Source organism: Trachypithecus francoisi, unplaced genomic scaffold, assembly GCF_009764315.1.
Source record: "Trachypithecus francoisi isolate TF-2019V2 unplaced genomic scaffold, Tfra_2.0 Lachesis_group10, whole genome shotgun sequence".
NCBI classification, from domain to species: domain Eukaryota; kingdom Metazoa; phylum Chordata; class Mammalia; order Primates; family Cercopithecidae; genus Trachypithecus; species Trachypithecus francoisi.
This window is the reverse complement of record NW_022681455.1, coordinates 128,555,994-128,573,105: the sequence shown is the minus strand read 5'-3', so window position 1 is coordinate 128,573,105 and position 17,112 is coordinate 128,555,994. Positions and strand designations below refer to the sequence as shown.

The following is a 17,112-nucleotide window of genomic DNA, read 5'->3' as shown; positions in this document are numbered from 1 at the left end:
CAGGCTGGAGTGCAGTGGCGTGATCTTGACTCACTGCAACCTCCGCCCTCAGAGTTCAAGCAGTTCTCCTGCCTCAGCCTCCGGAGTAGCTGGGATTACAGGCACCCGCCACCGCGCCCAGCTAATTTTTTGTATTTTTAGTAGAGATGGGGTTTCACCATCCTGGCCAGGCTGATCTTGAACTCCTGACCTCGTGATCCACCCCCCCGCACCCCCCAGCCTCCCAAAGTGCTGTGATTACAGGGCATGAGCCACCCCGCCTGGCCTTCGGGAATATTCTCACTACCAGAAAAGGAAGTGCTATTAGTAGGAACGTCCTGACTTACTTGGAAATCAGATAATAAGAATGTTATTTCTGGTATGTCTTTGAAATACTGGACAGCAGTGAACCAATTCTCCAGCAGAGAGTCCTAATATAAGCCTGGGCATGCTTCTTACAACATAGCAACCCTCAGGTTCTAGCGTAGATGCCTCTGCTGCACTTCACCTGCTCTGTAGTAATACATCGTTCACCAGTGTTGCCAAGAATAGGAGGATGTGGTTAGCTCTGCACTCAGAATGAAGGTTTCAGGACCACATTTCCGTGAAATGTAAACATCTGGCCTTCTCCAGATGGTTCGTGATGAGAGTCTATGTAGGAACAATGAGAAAAAAAAGCTATTCTTTTTTAGAATTAGGGGGTTTCAGTGCAAACTGTTTCCACGGCCAGGCAGCCAGAATTTCAGGGGCTACCACTATGAACCCTAAGCATACATTGTTGACTATGGGATTATCAGGCTGGAAAACAGCTCGTTCCTGGGTTAAGAAGCCAGATGCTCAAAACATTGACATTATAGGATTTAAAAAATCTGCTTACTTTGAGAATCATCAGTGTCTTGAAGTATTTGGTCAAGGAGTTTTTTTTTTTTTGAGACAGAGTCTTGCTCTGTCACCTAGGCTGGAGTGGAGTGGTGCCATCTCAACTCACTGCAAGCTCCACCTCTCAGGTTCAAGCAATTCTCTGCCTCAACCTCCCGAGTAGCTGGGATTATAGGTGCGCACCACCACACCCGGCTAATTTTTTTTGTATTTTTAGTAAAGATGGGGTTTCACCATGTTGACCAGGCTGGTCTTGAACTCCTGCCCTTGTGATCCACCCGCCTTGGCCTCCCAAAGTGCCGGGATTACAGGCATGAGCCACCGCGCCCGGCCTGGTCAAGGAGTTTTACTCTTTCAAAAACATATGTAGCAACAAGTTTGCCTGCTTTGACTGCTATATTTCCTCTGGTCTGGCATCTCTGATGACTGCATGCAGGAAAGTGAGGCTTTGGCTATGTCTGGGTAGGGTTAGGGAACACACGCACGGGGGACAGACGTGAACCTGCAGTCTCACACAGGGAGCACACAAGGTCCATGGCTTCCTCAGAGCCAATCCTTGGCTCACTGTTGTTGATATGACATTAAAAGCTGTTTCTAGCTGGGTGTGATGGCTCCTGCCTGTCATCCCAGCACTTTGGGAGGCTAAGGTGGGCAGATCACGAGGTCAGGAGATCGAAACCATCCTGGCTAACACAGTGAAACCCTGTCTCTACTAAAAATACAAAAAATTAGCTGGGCGAGGTGGTGGGTGCCTGTAGTCCCAGCTACTCGGGAGGCTGAGACAGGAGAATGGCATGAACCCAGGAGGCGCAGCTTGCAGTGAGCCAAGATTGTGCCACTGCACTCCAGCCTAGGCAACAGAGTGAGACTCTGTCTCAAAAAAAAAAAAAAATTTGTTTCTAGCCGGGCGAGGTGGCTCACGCCTGTATTCCCAGCACTTTGGGAGGCTGAGGTGGGTAGATTGCAAGGTTAGGAGATCGAGCCCAGTCTGGCAAATATAGTGAAACCCTGTCTCTACAAAAAAGTACAAAAAATTAGCTGAGTGTGGAAGTGTGCACCTGTAATCTCAGCTACTCGGGAGGCTGAGGCAGGAGAATGGTGTGAATCCGGGAGGTGGAGCTTGCAGTGAGCCGAGATGGTGCAACTGCACTCCAGCCTGGAAGACCGGGAGACTCTGTCTCAAAAAAACAAACAAACAAAAAAAAAAGTGTTTCTAGCCGGGCAAGGTGGTTTACGCCTATAATCCCAGCACTTTGGGAGGCCAAGGCAGGTGGATTACGAGGTCAGGAGTTCAAGACCACTCTGGCCAACACAGTGAAACCCCGTCTCTACAAAAAAATACAAAAAATCAGCCGAGTATGGTGGTGTGCACCTGTAATTCCAGCTACTCAGGCAGCTGAGGCAGGAGAATCGCGTGAACCCGGGAGACGGAGGTTGCAGTGAGCCGAGATTGCGCCACTGCACAGCCTGGGCGACAGTGTGAGACTCTGTCTCAAAATAAATAAATAAATAAATAAATAAATAAATAAATAAATAAATAAATAAAGCAAGCTGTTTTCTAGTTTGCAATTAGCATTTCCAGCATAGCTTCTATCTTCTGTTCCATTTTCTGTGCTATTTTATAGGTTTTAGTAGTTTCTTCTTCCTTATCTTTGCATCTGGTATCTTACAGAGTGTCCGTAATCTTCATGTGCTCCTTCTGAGATCAGTGATAAAGAGGATAGGGATACAGCAAGAAGGAAGGAGGCCCTGTGCACAACACTAAGATTAGTGACACCATAGCACGGACCTTTGCTCACGATACGTCAGCAGGAAACACACCCCAAGTGCCGAGAGTGTTGGCGTACAGCTGAGAAGGCTGCATGAGTGCTGGCGTGCAGCGGAGAAGGCTACACGAGAGTGCTGGCGTGCAGCTGAGACGGCTATAAGTGACCGTGAGATTTCCTTCATTGTACTCATCTGCATTTTCCAAATTTTGAAAATGAGTATATTTTAATTACACACTAAAAATCATCATTTACGCCTGTAATCCCAGCACTTTGGGAGGCCAAGGTGGGCAGATCACTTGAGGTCAGGAGTTTGAGACCAGCCTGGCCAATATGGTGAAATGCTGTCTTTACTAAAAATACAAAAAATAGCCAGGCATGGTGGTAGGCGCCTGTAGTCCCATCTACTCAGGAGGCTGAGGCAGGATAATTACTTGAACCTGAAAGGTAGAGGTTGCAGTGAGCCAAGATTGTGCCACTGTACTCCAGCCTGGTGACAGGGTGAGACTTCATCTCAAAACAACAACAACGATAAAAAAACGTCATTTACCTGGGTGTGATGGTTCATGCCTGTAATCCCAGTACTTTGGGAGGCCGAGGCAGGGGATCACTTGAGGTCAGGAATTCGAGACCAGCCTGGCCAACATGGTGAACTCTGGCTTCATTCACTGAGCCTCACTCTGAGATTCATCCTTGAAGTTCCTGTGTGTGAATCAGTAGTTCATTCCTGTGCATTCTGAGTAGGGTGAATGTACCACACTTTATCAAGGCACCTGGTAATGCATGTTTGGGTTGCTGTCTTATTTAGGGTCTGCAAACCCTTGTAACAGTATGCATTTTTTTTTCTAGGAAATGAGGCCACAGCATTCATTTGATTGGTCCAAGGGGAAAAAATCCAGCTAGACTCCCAGCAGTTTTTCTGTTGATATCTTGTCATTTTGGTTTTCTGAAACCCAGCCTCTAAGAGATTCCTTAAAAAGCTTACAGGGGCTGGATGCGGTGGCTCATGTCTGTCATCCCAGCACTTTGAGAGGCTGAGGCGGGTGGGTCACCTGAGGTTAGGAGTTCAAGACCAGCCTGGCCAACATGGCAAAACCCCATCTTGACTAAAAATATACAAATTGGCCGGGTTGTGAGATCGTCTCCCACAGCACTGAGCTGATTTCTGTGGTTCCTTAGGTCACGGGGGTAGGGTGATGCCTGCTTCAATCTTACCCTTTTGGGGCAGAACTCTTGAAATCTTGACTTAATCTGGGGAGTTCTCTGTTATATCCCACCTTGGACACCCTTGGATTTGATTACATTTATCTTGCCCTTGGAAGCTGTCAAAACCAAAGTTAAGTATGGCAAGACTGGCTCATGCGTGAAAGTAAAAGCTGTCTCAGAGTCCAATGGCTTGTTTTTGTTGCTACTTTCCGTCAAGGTTTGACTTGGTGATGCCTTATTAGCTTTCGGATGCCTGTCTGATGTTATTTCAACATTTATCCAGTATTTTTTTTTTTGTTTTGAATGAGAGGAATGGTCCAAATAACTTGTATCTACTATATTCCTTAAAAGGCAGCATTGCTTCATTTTTAAATGGTGGGTTTTGGGGAGGTTTCTTTGAGACTGAGTCTCGCCTTGTCACCCAGGCTAGAGTGCAGTGCCACCATCTCAGCTCACTGCAACCTCCGCCACCTGGGTTCAAGCAATTCTCCTGCCTCAGCCTCCTAAGTAGCTGGCATTATAGGCATGTGCCACCATGCCTGGCTAATTTTTGTTTTTTATTAGTAGAGACGGGTTTTCACCATGTTGGCCAGCCTGGTCTTTAACTCCTGACCTCAGGTGATCTACCCACCTCGGCCTCCCAAACTGCTGGGATTACAGGTGTGAGTCACTGTCCCTGGCTGTAGGATTCCATTTTGTAAAACCCTAGAAAAATGCAAACTAATCAAGAGTTTATATTTATTTATTTATTTATTTATTTATTTATTTATTTATTTATTTGAGATGGACCCACGCTCGCTCTGTCACCCAGGCTGGAGTGCAATGGTGTGATCTTGGCTCACTGCAACCTCCACCTCCTGGGGTCAAATGATTCTCCTACCTCAGCCTCCCTAGTAGCTGGGATTACAGGTGTCCAGCCACCATACCCTGCTAATTTTTGTATTTTTAGTAGAGACGGGGTTTCGCCATGTTGGCCAGGCTGGTCTCGAACTCCTGACCTCAGGTGATCTGCCCGCCTCGGCCTCCTAAAGTGCTGGGATTACAGGCGTGAGCCACCACGCCCAGCCACATTTCTCTTTTTATTTTTATTTTTGAGATGGAGTCTCACTCTGTTGACCAGGCTGGAGTGCAGTGGCACAATCTTGGCTCACTGCAACCTCTGCCTCCTGGGTTCAGGCAATACTCCTGCCTCAGGCTCCTGAGTAGCTAGGATTACAGGCATGTGTCACCACGTCCAGCTAACTTTTGTATTTTAGTAGAGACAGGGTTTTACCATGTTGGCCAGGCTGGTCTCGAACTCCTGATCTCAAATGATCCACCCACCTTGGCCTCCCAAAGTGTTGGGATTACAGGCGTGAGCCACCGTGCCTGCCACATTTCTCTTTTTAATAAAACCCCCAACCTTATCTTTGTTCTTTGGACATACTGAAGTTCACTCCAGCCTGTGGATATGCCTCAAAATATAATTCTATGATTCCCATACAAGATGTTTTGTTTAGAGATCCATCTCTAGATTTTTATTTGGCTTTGATAGTATTAATACATGTTAAAACACTTTAATTTATTGTTTTAATTAGAAGAACATCACATATTGCTTTATGCTATGACATTGGAAAATCAGCTGGGCACGGTGGCTCATACCTGTAATCCCAGTACTTTGGGAGGCTGAGGCAGGTGGATCATCCAAGGTTAGGAGTTCAAGACCAGCCTGGCCAACATGGTGAAACCCTGTCTCTACTAAAAATACAAAAAAATAGCCGGGCATGGTGGTGGGCACCTGTAATCCCAGCTACTCGGAAGAGTGAGGCAGGAGAATTGCTTGAGCCCAGGAGGCGGAGGTTGCAGTGAGCCGAGATCGCACCACTGCACCCCAGCCTGGGTGACAGAGCGAGACACCAACTCAAAAAAAAAAAAAAAAAAAGAAAGAAAGACATTGGAATATCTTCATGAAGAAGATGGGACACATGTTTCCAGGTTTCCAATTTGGAACTTCAAGGCTGACAAATTCCATCTTTGTTTCTCCTCATCCCTTGAGGCCTCTCCTGAGTGGGTGGCCCTTCTCAGACAGCAGGGGCCAAATGTAGATCCCTCTTACTCCTCAGCACCCACCTGCCTCACCCTAGCCGCCTGTGTACACTTGAAATATGTACAGTTTATTGTATATAAGCAACACGTAGATAAATCTCTGATTATAGTTGGAAATCTTATGATTCCTCTCTCTGGAATGGATTCAAAGAAGTAGAAAAAATTCAGTACAGCCGGGGCGCGGTGGCTCACGCCTGTAATCCCAGCACTTTGGGATGTCGAGTTGGGTGGATCACGTGAGGTCAGGAGTTTGAGACCAGCTTGACCAACATGGTGAAACCCCGTCTCTACGAAACGTACAAAAATTAGCTGGTTGTGGTGGCAGATGCCTGTAATCCCAGCTCCTTGGGAGGCTGAGATAAGAACTTGGGAGCTGGAGGGTGCAGTGGGTCGAGATTGTGCCACTGCACTCCAGCCTGGATGACAGAGTGAGACTCTGCCTCAAAAAAAAAAAACCAAAAACCTTTGGATTTTGCTTTTTTACTTTCCTAAACTATATTATTGTTTCACTTGATTTTCCGAAGAATCCCGTGTAGGAAGTGAACTAGTTCATTATTCCCACTTTCCTGATGGGAAACGTGCAAAGAGCCACGTAATCCATACCACACTTGGCAGAACCTTCCAATCACATTGATTACTTGTGGTGAGGGTAATTAGAAGTCAGCATATTTTCCAAAACTTTAGTCTAGTATTAATAGATTTTTTTTCTCTTCTGCACTTTAACTTGAAGGCAGCAGAGGGCGCCTGATCGCACAAAAGATACACTCTAAAAGCTGGGATAGATTAAAGATAATCCATTAAAGTTTCAACAATGTGAATTTTACTAAAATAGAGCCCTGTACTTAATCTTTTGACTGTTTTAGGATCTGATCTCATTTTTAGATGTTCTATTTGCTGTCTTTCTCAGTAATGAGAATTTCCATCTCACATAAATCACCATGATGCCTGTAATCCAAGAGCCTTCTAATTTAGCTTCAAGCTTCTTTCAGATAATAAAAGTATTAAACCCCGTGTCCACCAGATCCTCCTAAATCTTCAATAGGTTGTACGCTCTGCCCCTCTCCGGCCTGAAGTGGGCGCCACTGTAATGTACAGCAGACAGATGAGCTATGAATGAAGGGCTTTTCTGCTTCAAGTGTGTGGCCTCAGGGTTACCCAGAATTTTTAGAAAAATGTTAAAGGATTAGGTGTGTTCTTAAAGTCATAGCACACTAGAGGGGACAGAATTATTTCCCCAGGGCAATAGTGAGGAGTTAGCCTTTTTTTTTTTTTTTTTTTTTTTTTGAGGCGGAGTCTTGCTCTGTCGCCCAGGCTGGAGTGCAGTGGCCAGATCTCAGCTCACTGCAAGCTCCGCCTCCCGGGTTCCCGCCATTCTCCTGCCTCAGCCTCCCAAGTAACTGGGACTACAGGCGCTCGCCACTCGCTCGGCTAGTTTTTTGTATTTTTAGTAGAGACGGGGTTTCACTGTGTTCGCCAGGATGGTCTTGATCTCCTGACCTTGTGATCCGCCCATCTCGGCCTCCCAAAGTACTGGGATTACAGGCTTGAGCCACCGCGTCCGGCCGGAGTTAGCCTTTTGTAGCTCATCATAGAAGATAATCATGCCTGGATGCCCAGGCTGGCTTTCTGTGAAATTCTCCAGCTCCTTTCTGCTCAGCTTCTAACTGGTTCTTTTTTTTTTTTCTCTACCACCACACAGGTTTCCTACAAGCAATGCTGGAGACCATGGTGGCCTTCAACCCATTCTATTCTTCTCATTATTTCCCCTAATTTCATTTTTCTTCTTAAAGAACTAGGTTTATGGACAAGGCTTGGAGTTGGTTGGAAAATCATTCCTCCTTGGCTGCTCGGTGACTAGTCATTGATTGGATCTAAGGTAACTTCTTTCTTTTCTTTTTTTTTTTTTTTGAGACAGAGTTTCGCTTTTGTTGCCCAGGCTGGAGTGCAGTGGCGCGATCTCGGTTCACCGCAACCTCTGCCTCCCGGTTCAAGCAATTCTCCTACCTCAGCCACCTGAGTTGCTGGGATTAGAGGCGTACACCACCGCACCTGGCTAATTTTTTTGTATTTTTGTAGAGATGGGGTTTCACCATGTTGGCCAGGTTGGTCTTGAACTCCTGACCTCGTGATCTGCCTAACTTGGCCTCCCAAAGTGCTGGGATTACAGGCGTGAGCCACTGCACCCAGCCGAGTTAACTTCTTCTTTTTTTTGAGACAAAGTTTCGCACTGTTGCCCAGGCTGGAGTGCAGTGGCGCGATCTTGGCTCACTGCAACCTCTGCCGCCTGGGTTCAAGTGATTCTGCCTCAGCCTCCCGAATAGCTGAGACTACAGGTGTGTGCCACCATACCTGGCCAATTTTTTGTGTGTGTGTTTTTAGTAGACAGTGTTTTACCATATTGGTCAGGCTGGTCTAAAATTCCTGACCTCGTGATCAGCCCGCTTTGGCCTCCCAAAGTGCTGGGATTACAGGCATGAACCACCGTGCTCGGCCTAAGATAATTTATTAAAGGCTGAGTCACACACAAAGTAATAAACTAGATTATTTCCTGATTTATGCTTTCGCGTTGCCAAATTTTGGCTTGTCCTTGTCTTTAATTTGCCTTATTCCTTGATTACCAGTCCAAAGATGACATCTTCTAAGGAATGATAAGCATTTTTACTCTGCTCTTTCAAATCGTAACATTCCATAGTCTGCAGATGATTTTGCCATTTCTTACATAATTTGAGGGAAATCCTAGAGTACAATTTCCTAGCAGGCATTTGGATCTTACCCATCTTTATTTCTCAGGCTCCACAAATTGAGTACCCTCGCAGGGTGCTATCATTAGCTCTAGTCTACCAATGAAGAAACAAAAGTCCTCCATGTTACGATATTTGAGGACATATCCTTAGTACCTAACAGTGTCTGGCACAGTTTAAATGGGAAGGTGAAAGGGGCCGTCTTTTTTTTTTTTTTTTAAGATGGAATTTCGCTCTTTTGCCCAGGCTGGAGTGAAGCGGCTTGATCTCAGCTCACTGCAACCTCTGTCCCCTGGGTTCAAGCGATTCTCCTGCCTCAGCCTCCCAAGTAGCTGGGATTACAGGTGCCCAACACCACGCCCGGCTAATTTTTGTATTTTTAGTAGAGACGGGGTTTCACCATGTTGACTAGGCTGGTCTCGAACTCTCGACCTCGTCATCCACTCACCTCGACCTCCCAAAGCGCTAGGATTACAGGCATGAGCCACCGCGCCCAGTCGGGACTGTCTTACTTAGGGTCTGCAAATTCTTGTAACTGTATTAATTTTTTTTCTAGGAAATGAGGCCACAGCACTCATTTGGTCCAAGGGGAAAAAATGGGGTTACCCCAAGATTTACCCACTTAGGCAGTTCTACACAGGGCTAAGCAACTTGCCTTCACAGGGGGCACGTGCACCCTGGGAAAACTGAAAAAGCGAATTAGCCGGGCATGGTGGGCTCCTCGGGTCCCAGCTCCTCAGGAGGCGGAGGTTGCAGTGAGCCGAGATCGCGCTACTGCACTCCAGCCTGCGCAACAGAGCAAGACCCTGTCTCAAAAAATAAAAATAAAAAAATAAAACCCAGAGGGCCCGTCTCCTAGGACACGGGGACAGGCTAGGTGGGGGCACAGGGCGTGAGAACGGCGAGCATGGCCCGAGTATGTCAGGCCGGGGCTGCCATCTTTTCTGTTTTTCGAAACAGGATCTTGCTCTGTCGCCCAGGCTGGGGTGCAGTGGCGCACTGCTGCCTGGAACTCCTTGACTCAAGCGATCTTCCCGCCTCAGCTTCCCGAGGAGCTAGGACCACTGGCACGAGACACTACGCCCGTTTAGCGTTTTTTTTCCCTTTTGTAGAGATGGGGCGGGGCGGGGGGGAGGGGTGGTTCTCGCTTTGTTGCCCAGGCTGGTCTCGAACTCCTGGACTCAACCGATGCTCCGGCCAAGGCCTCCCAAAGCGCCAAGGTTACAGGCATGAACCATCGCGCCCAGGCCGGGTCATCTTCTCCGAGGCCTTATGTAGAGTCCGAGGCCCCCGAACCCGCTGCCGAAGACCGAGCTCCAAGACTGAACCTCGTAGGGCGCCCAGCAGCACCTCCACCCGGAAGCGACTCGAACTCGAGGCCGGAAGTGACTCCATTTCTGTGCGCCGAGCTCCGCCCCACGAGCACCTGGTTTCGGGCGGAGAGCGCGCGCGGTTTCGTACCCTGTTGTCCCATCGCGGCTTGGGACTCGGGAAGATGGGCAAGAAGGGCAAGAAGGAGAAGGGCCGCGGCGCGGAGAAGACGGCCGCCAAGATGGAGAAGAAGGTGTCTAAGCGCTCGCGGAAGGAGGAGGTGAGCGAGTCAGACCTGGCCTGGCGGCCGTGCAGCCTCGTACGACTGCCTGCTCCGCCCGGGGTTGCGGGTCGCCATGGGAGCTGCGCCGGCCCCGCGGGAGAGCTGGAGGCCGTAGAAACTGCCCCGGCGCCGCGTCCGGGCAGCCTGGACGGGGCCCGCCCCCTCCCGAGTCTCCACGTGTGTCTGGCCGCTTCTCGAAGAGCGACGGAGCTGCCTCCTTTAACGTGCTTGCTTTTCTTCGTGTGGTGTCATGGGCGTTTTTCTGCGTTTCCTCCCACTCCTCCCTCCCTCTAAAGGTAGGCTGGGTGGTGAGAAGAGGCAGGGGTTTGGCGTAGGACGACCTGAGGTTGAGCCTGGGGCTGCCTCTGCAAGATGTGTGGCCTGGGAGTAAGACTCTTAACTTTTCTGAACCTCACCCTTCTCGTTTTTCAAAAGAGGACAGATAGTCATCACAGCAGCCCTGAGGAGTAAGCAGCAGATGGTTAAGTGAAGAAGGCACTGAAGCCACGGGGTATCCCATAGCAGCTGATGGCAGCCATCACGGTTGTCTCCTTCCCTCTCGTCCTCAGCCCAGGGTCTGCAGGAGGATCCGTCCTGAACTTGGGATTGAGTGTTCTGCGGCTACTGCTCGTGGGTTCGCTAACCGGGGGCAGTTTTGTGGCCTGCCATGTGCCAGGCACAGCTCCATGGGCTTTAATCCTCACAACCAGGTCAGTTCCCTAGCACTGGTATTCCCATTTGACAGGAAGTCAGACCAACAGGTGAACCATGAAGTGGTATGGAACTGGGATGTGACCAGATGTCCTGAAACAGGAGCTCTTGACCACATTCCTTTGTCCCTTTTGTTCCTGAGTCATTGATCTCTCCATGTCCTCATCTCTGAAATAATGGGGTTGGACTTTTCCCTCACACTCCTCTTAGGCTCTGACAGTTTTTTTTTTTTTTGGCGGGAGTCTTGCTCTGTCGCCCAGGCTGGACTGCAGTAGCATGGCCTGCTGGCTAGGGTTGTGGCACAGGAAGTCAGTTCATCTGTGTGGCATCTTCAGAATGGTGCTTGGCAGAAAGTAAGCACTCAGTAACCAGCTGTTATCTGCTTTCTGCTTTTTTTTTTTTTTTGAGAAGGAGTTTCATCTTGTTGCCCAGGCTGGAGTGCTGTGGCGCGATCTCGGCTCACTGCAGCCTCCGCCTCCCAGGTTCAAGCGATTCTCCTGCCTCAGCCTCCCAAGTAGCTGGGATTACAGGCATGCACCACCACACCGGCTAATTTTGTGTTTTTTAGTAGAGACCGGGTTTCACCATATTGGTCAGGCTGGTCTCGAACTCCTGACTTCAGGTGATGCACCCACCTCGGCCTCCCAAATTGCTGGTATTACAAGGCGTGAGCCACCGTGCCCGGCCAGTTACCTGTCATTTTTACTCATCTTCATGTCTCCCTCCAGTGCCCAAAACTAAGGTGATTGTGACAGTAGCTTCCCTTAAGAGAGAGAGTCTATCAGTCCTGGGGTTTGTATGTTATCTTAATGAACTCTCAAACCTTTAAAATAACTGGTCGTCTGATTAGGCTATTCCCACGGAAGATCATCTCTTTAAATTCAGCTGTGTCTGTAATACAGCCTAATCACGAGAGTGGTATCCCATGATTTTGCAGTCCTGGGAATTATTGGGGGAAGGGGGACCTTGGGGACAGCTTGGAATTCTGCTCCCACAGAACTCCTGTCTCAGTATCAGGTCACCTAGTTCGCACCTTCACTTGGCCCTGGCCTCTGCCTGTGTTTCCACCTGTCTCCCTGGGCTCACTACGGCCACAATGCCTTTATTTTAGTGTCTCAAACATGCCAAGTTCTGTCCGTGGTCTTACCTGTACCCCAACCATACTCCGCCTGGCTCGTCTTTTCAGCGTTCAGCTTGTTGTCACTGTGGAGAGGCTGTCACTGACGAGGCCACTGGCGTCACCCAGACCCTACCACTTTGCTCTCCTTCAGTCCCCGAGTGATGACGAGGTTCAGCCGAGGTTAAAGACTGCTGCCCTCGAGTAGCAGCAGCAGAACTCTCCTGGTGCGTAGATGCTAGGATTTGAACTGTTTGTTTAACCTCGTCGAGCAAAACAAGTTGAAAGAATATACAGTATGATACCCTTTAATGACATTTTATTTTTTATTTTTATTTTTTTGAGATGGAGTCTTGCTCTGTCACCCAGAGCGAGTGTTGCAGTGGTGCCATCTCAGCTCACTGCAGCCTCCGCCTCCCAGGCTCAAGCAATTCTCCTGCCTCAGCCTCCTGAGTAGTTGGGGACTACAGGTGTGCGCCACTGTGCCGGCTAATTTTTGTATTTTTTAGTGCAGACGGGGTTTCACCATGTTGGTCATGGCTGGTCTCGAACTCCTGACCTTGAGCGATCCACCTGCCTCGGCCTCCCAAATTGGTGGGATTACAGGTGTGAGCCACTGTGCCCAGTCTGTTTAATGACATTTAAAAATGTAAAACAGTACTATGGCTGGGCTGAGGCGGGCGGATCACGAGGTCAGGAGATTGAGACCATCCTGGCTAACAAGGTGAAACGCCGTCTCTACTAAAAAAAAAAAAAAAATTAGCTGGGCGTGGTGGCAGGTGCCTGTAGTCCCAGCTACTCAGGAGGCTGAGGCAGGAGAATGGTGTGAACCCGGGAGGCGGAACTTGCAGTGAGTCGAGATCATGCCACTGCACCTCCAACCTGGGCGGCAGAGCGAGACTCCGTCTCAAAAAAAAAAAAAAGTAAAACAATACTATATGTTACTTAGGGATACACATGTGTAATAAAAGTGTGAAGAAAAGCTTGAGACTAATAAGCACGAGTTCCAGGTAATGGTTACTTCGGGGGATGTGTGGGTGGGTACATGCGGGTGACACTTTATTCCTTATCCTGGGAACGGTGCACAGGAGAGTCTTGGATAAAGTTCTGTAACTTGTGTGTTTTAAATATTGCATAGTTTAGAATACTAAGCAGTGTACCCTGCTGCGAGAGCCTCTGGGAGGGATTGGCGTCCACCCCGAGACTGAGGGGTGGGCTGAAGGAAGCACGAGGTGGGGCGTGGCAGGCTGAGGGAACCCGGTGTTTCCATAAAAGGAACGGAGAGGACGCCGATGTAGCTTGGAGAGTGAGGCAGGGTGGGAGGTGAGGTTGGAGAGACGGGTGTGGGGGAGGGAAGATGGTCTGCAGGTGTGCGTGGCTGCAAGAAGGACACCGAAGGCTAGAAGGAACTTGAAATGTCAGGCTCGGGTGTGGTATGGGAGTGTCTCGTAAATGTTGGGAAACGGGCACTGGGACTGAGGCAGGAACACTGGGTTCCAGTGCTGCCCTCTGTGCTGGCACATCAGTGCCTCGAGTCACTCTCCATGGTAGTAAAAGTTGACACCTTCTTACACGGATCGACTGCAGCAGGGATTTGCTGAGCGCTTGCTGTGTAGGCAGTGTTTTAATGAGACACGGTCTTGCTCTGGTGGACTCATATTTTACTATTTTGTTGGGGCGGAGGGATGTGGAGGAAACAAACGAGCAAGAGAAATGTATCAGACACTTCTCCGCAGACAGGAAGGCAGGCAGGTGCGACGCCTGGACCTGGGCTCTGAGAGGTGCTGAGGGTGTCTGCAGTGAAGTCACGATGGGCTTGTCTAAGTGGAAGGTCTTGCAGGGGGAGCATTAGGGGTGTGGAGTGAGGTAGTACTTGGTGCACACATCTACCCTTTAAGCAAACTGCCTTTGAGGTCAAGCTCTGGTTACTTTTGAATGTGTCAAGAAACTCTGCATTTCAGACACAGGCACAGTATGTTACGATTCACAGACGTGATTGAGCCCAGTCAAATCACACTGACTGGAGGAAGGCTGTGCAGGCTGTGGCTCCGCGGCGGGTCCTGGGAACCAGTCTCATCTGTGCCTGCTTGCTTGCCCTAGGAAGACCTGGAAGCGCTCATAGCCCATTTCCAGACACTCGATGCCAAGAGGACTCAGATTGTGGAAACTCCGTGCCCCCCGCCCTCACCAAGGTGAGCAAGTAGCATTTTTCGCATTGTATATCTGTTTCCTTTTCTTCTATACATTGAAAAACTGCTTTAAATAGCACCAGGTTTCGTAAATGATCAGGCACTTGGAACATTTTCATTATTAAAACCTGTTCTCGGTCACGTTCTTCTGAAGAAATGGAATGAGGCTGTTGAGCTTTACTGTCATAGAACCTGGGAGCAGGGCCTCGGCACAGCCGCTGCCTCTGGACTCCTGGGCCGGCCTTGAAAGCTCCTCCACTGATCATGATGTGTGGATGAAAGTGTTGACCCAGTGAGCTTTTTTTGGTTCTTAAGGTATTTTAAAAGTGCGTATTGTAGGCAGAAAGCTGAAAATCACCATGGTTTTTGCTGTGTTTGTAATGTTTTTAAATTCTCATTTGAAAAGTTTGTAAACATAAATTGAGTATAAGCCATTTTAAATGAATTTGAAAATTACGTAAAAACATTCCGAATCTGTAGTATTTCATACACATGTGGGATGAGCGGGAGTGAGAAATGGTTTGCTTTATTTCCCTCAGTAGGAGATTAACCTTGCAGCATTTACCGTCTTAATAAAGCTGCTGCAGGCCCGAGTGGAAGCTGGGGTTGCCGGTCGGGAGTTGGGGGCTCTCAGTTGTGCTGCATTCGCATTAACGAGGTGCATGTGATGGCTCTGATGCCCAAGTCCCACCCACTGGCCTCAGAGGCGGAGTTATCATCACCTGCCCAGAGGTGGGAGGAGCGCGGTGACCAGCCCCTGAGCAGAGAGAGTGGTGTTGGGGCCATTCCCGTAGGCCAATGTCCTTCCTGTTTTTCACTTAATATCTATTAGGATTTGGGTTTTCTTTTTTCCTTTAGTTTGCATGTTGCCCTCAGGGCCAAATGTAAGTTACACGTGGTAAATGTACTTTTTTTTTTTTTTGAGATGGAGTCGCACTCTGTCACCTAGGCTGCAGTGCAGTGGCATGATCTTGGCTCACTGCACCCTCTGCCTCCCAGGTTCAAGTGATTCTCCTGTCTCAGCCTCCCAAGTAGCTGGGATTACAGGCGCCAGGCACCACACCCGGCTAATTTTTGTGTTTTTAATAGAGAAGGGTTTTGCCATGTTGGCCTGGCTGGTTTCGAACTCCTGACCTTAGGTGATCCACTTGCCTTGGCCTCCCAAAGTGCTGGAATTACAGGCATGAGCCACTTTGCCCGGCTGTAAATGTACATTTTCTTTTCTTTTCTTTTCTTTTTTTTTTTCTGAGAAGGAGTCTTGCTCTGTCGCCCAGGCTGGAGTGCAGTGGCACGATCTCAGCTCACTGCAAGCTCTGCTTCCCGGGTTCACACCATTCTCCTGCTTCAGCCTTCAGCTGGGAGTAAAGGCGCTCGCCACCACGCCTGGCTCATTTTTTGTATTTTTAGTAGAGATGGGGTTTCACTGTGTTAACCAGGATGGTCTCATCTCCTGACCTTGCAATCCACCCTCCTTGGCCTCCCAAAGTGCTAGGATTACAGGTGTAAGCCACTGCGCCCGGCCACGTTTTCATTTGAGTTGTTGGAGCAAATAAATCCTTCATCTTAGGCTTCTGACGTTGCAGCACTCCCGAGGAAAGCCACTTTGAATGGGGATTGGTTTTATTTTTGTTTTTGTAGAGACGTTTTTTACGTTCCCCAGGCTGGTCTTGAGTTCCTGGGCTCAGGTAACTGTGCGCGGCCTTTTACATTTTGTTTTGTTTTGTTTTTAAATGACATTTTAGAATTTTTCCATAAATAATGTTGCCTGAAAGTCAGATTTCATGTCAGGATATAATTTAAGGTGTTAGCAGTTCCCTGGGTCAGCCGGAAATGCTTCCTAGGAGGGGACAGTTGCTGAAGCAGCTCTCCTGAGATGAAGACCTTTTGCTTAGTAACCTAATCACTTCGAACCTCCTACCTCTCAATCGCGTGACTTGAAAACCTCGTGAGAATGACCAGTTTCTAAATGAAGACACCCTCAGGATTGGCTCTGATGTGACCTACCTGGAAAATGGGGCTATGATGCCAGCTGCCTCGGTCCCTCATCTGCCTGTGTGGCAGAAACACCTGGGCTAGTGCCGCTGGTGGCTGGGTGGGGGCCTCCTGTGGATTGTCCCCAAAGTTGTGTTTGGTACTTTTCTGCCAAAATCATTCTGTGTTCAGTGAGAAAAGATTCAGGGTCAGAGGAATTTGGGAAACACTTTTTTTTTTTTTTAATCTTTTTATGTTTTTTGAGACAGAGTTTCGCTCTTGTTGCCCAGGCTAGAGTGCAAGGGTGCGCTAGGCTCACCGCAGTCTCTGCCTCACAGGTTCAAGCAATTCTCCTGCCTCAGCCTCCTGAGTAGCTGGAATTACAGGCATGTGCCACCACACCTGGCTAAGGCTAATATTTTTAGTAGAGACGGGGTTTCTCCATGTTGGTCAGGCTGGTCTTGAACTCCCAACCTCAGGTGATCCAGCCGCCTTGGCCTCCCAAAGTGTTGGGATTACAAGTGTGAGCCAATGTACCTGGCCAGAATTTGCCATTTTAATCATTAAAACTGTACAGTTCAGTGGGATTACTTCATGCTCCTGTGAAACCATTAGCACTATCCAGTTGCAACATTGTTTTATCACCCCAAATAGAAACTCTAGACCAACCTCATCTAACCCGTACCCTAGGACGGGTTCAGGCTTCGAATGCAGCCTGACACATATTCGTAAACTTTCTTAAAACATGATGAGATTTTTTTTTTTTTTTTTTTTTTGAGACGGAGTCTCGCGCTGTCACCCAGGCTGGAGTGCTGTGGCCGGATCTCAGCTCACTGCAAGCTCCGCCTCCCCGTTCACGCCATTCTCCTGCCTC

The 17,112-nt window shown here is 48.6% G+C and overlaps 1 protein-coding gene across 18 annotated transcripts in view; it reads left to right on the top strand.

Annotated features, from left to right (window-relative positions):
- The first annotated feature begins 10,020 nt into the window (after nt 1–10,020).
- The window catches only part of KLHDC4 (kelch domain containing 4), a 63,578-nt gene continuing 56,486 nt past the window's right edge, over nt 10,021–17,112 (top strand). For 8 of the 18 annotated variants that reach the window (XR_004439042.1, XR_004439044.1, XR_004439041.1 and 5 more), the window contains exons 1-2: nt 10,027–10,247; nt 14,179–14,270. Coding sequence is in view for 6 of the 18 variants with exons in the window: in XM_033219265.1 (XP_033075156.1) it covers nt 10,152–10,247; nt 14,179–14,270 (188 nt within the window). In the remaining 12 variants the exon portion in view is untranslated. Of the gene's footprint in view, nt 10,248–14,178; nt 14,271–17,112 lie in introns of all 18 variants that reach the window. The other 10 variants (XR_004439049.1, XM_033219268.1, XM_033219267.1 and 7 more) reach the window with 6 other exon arrangements.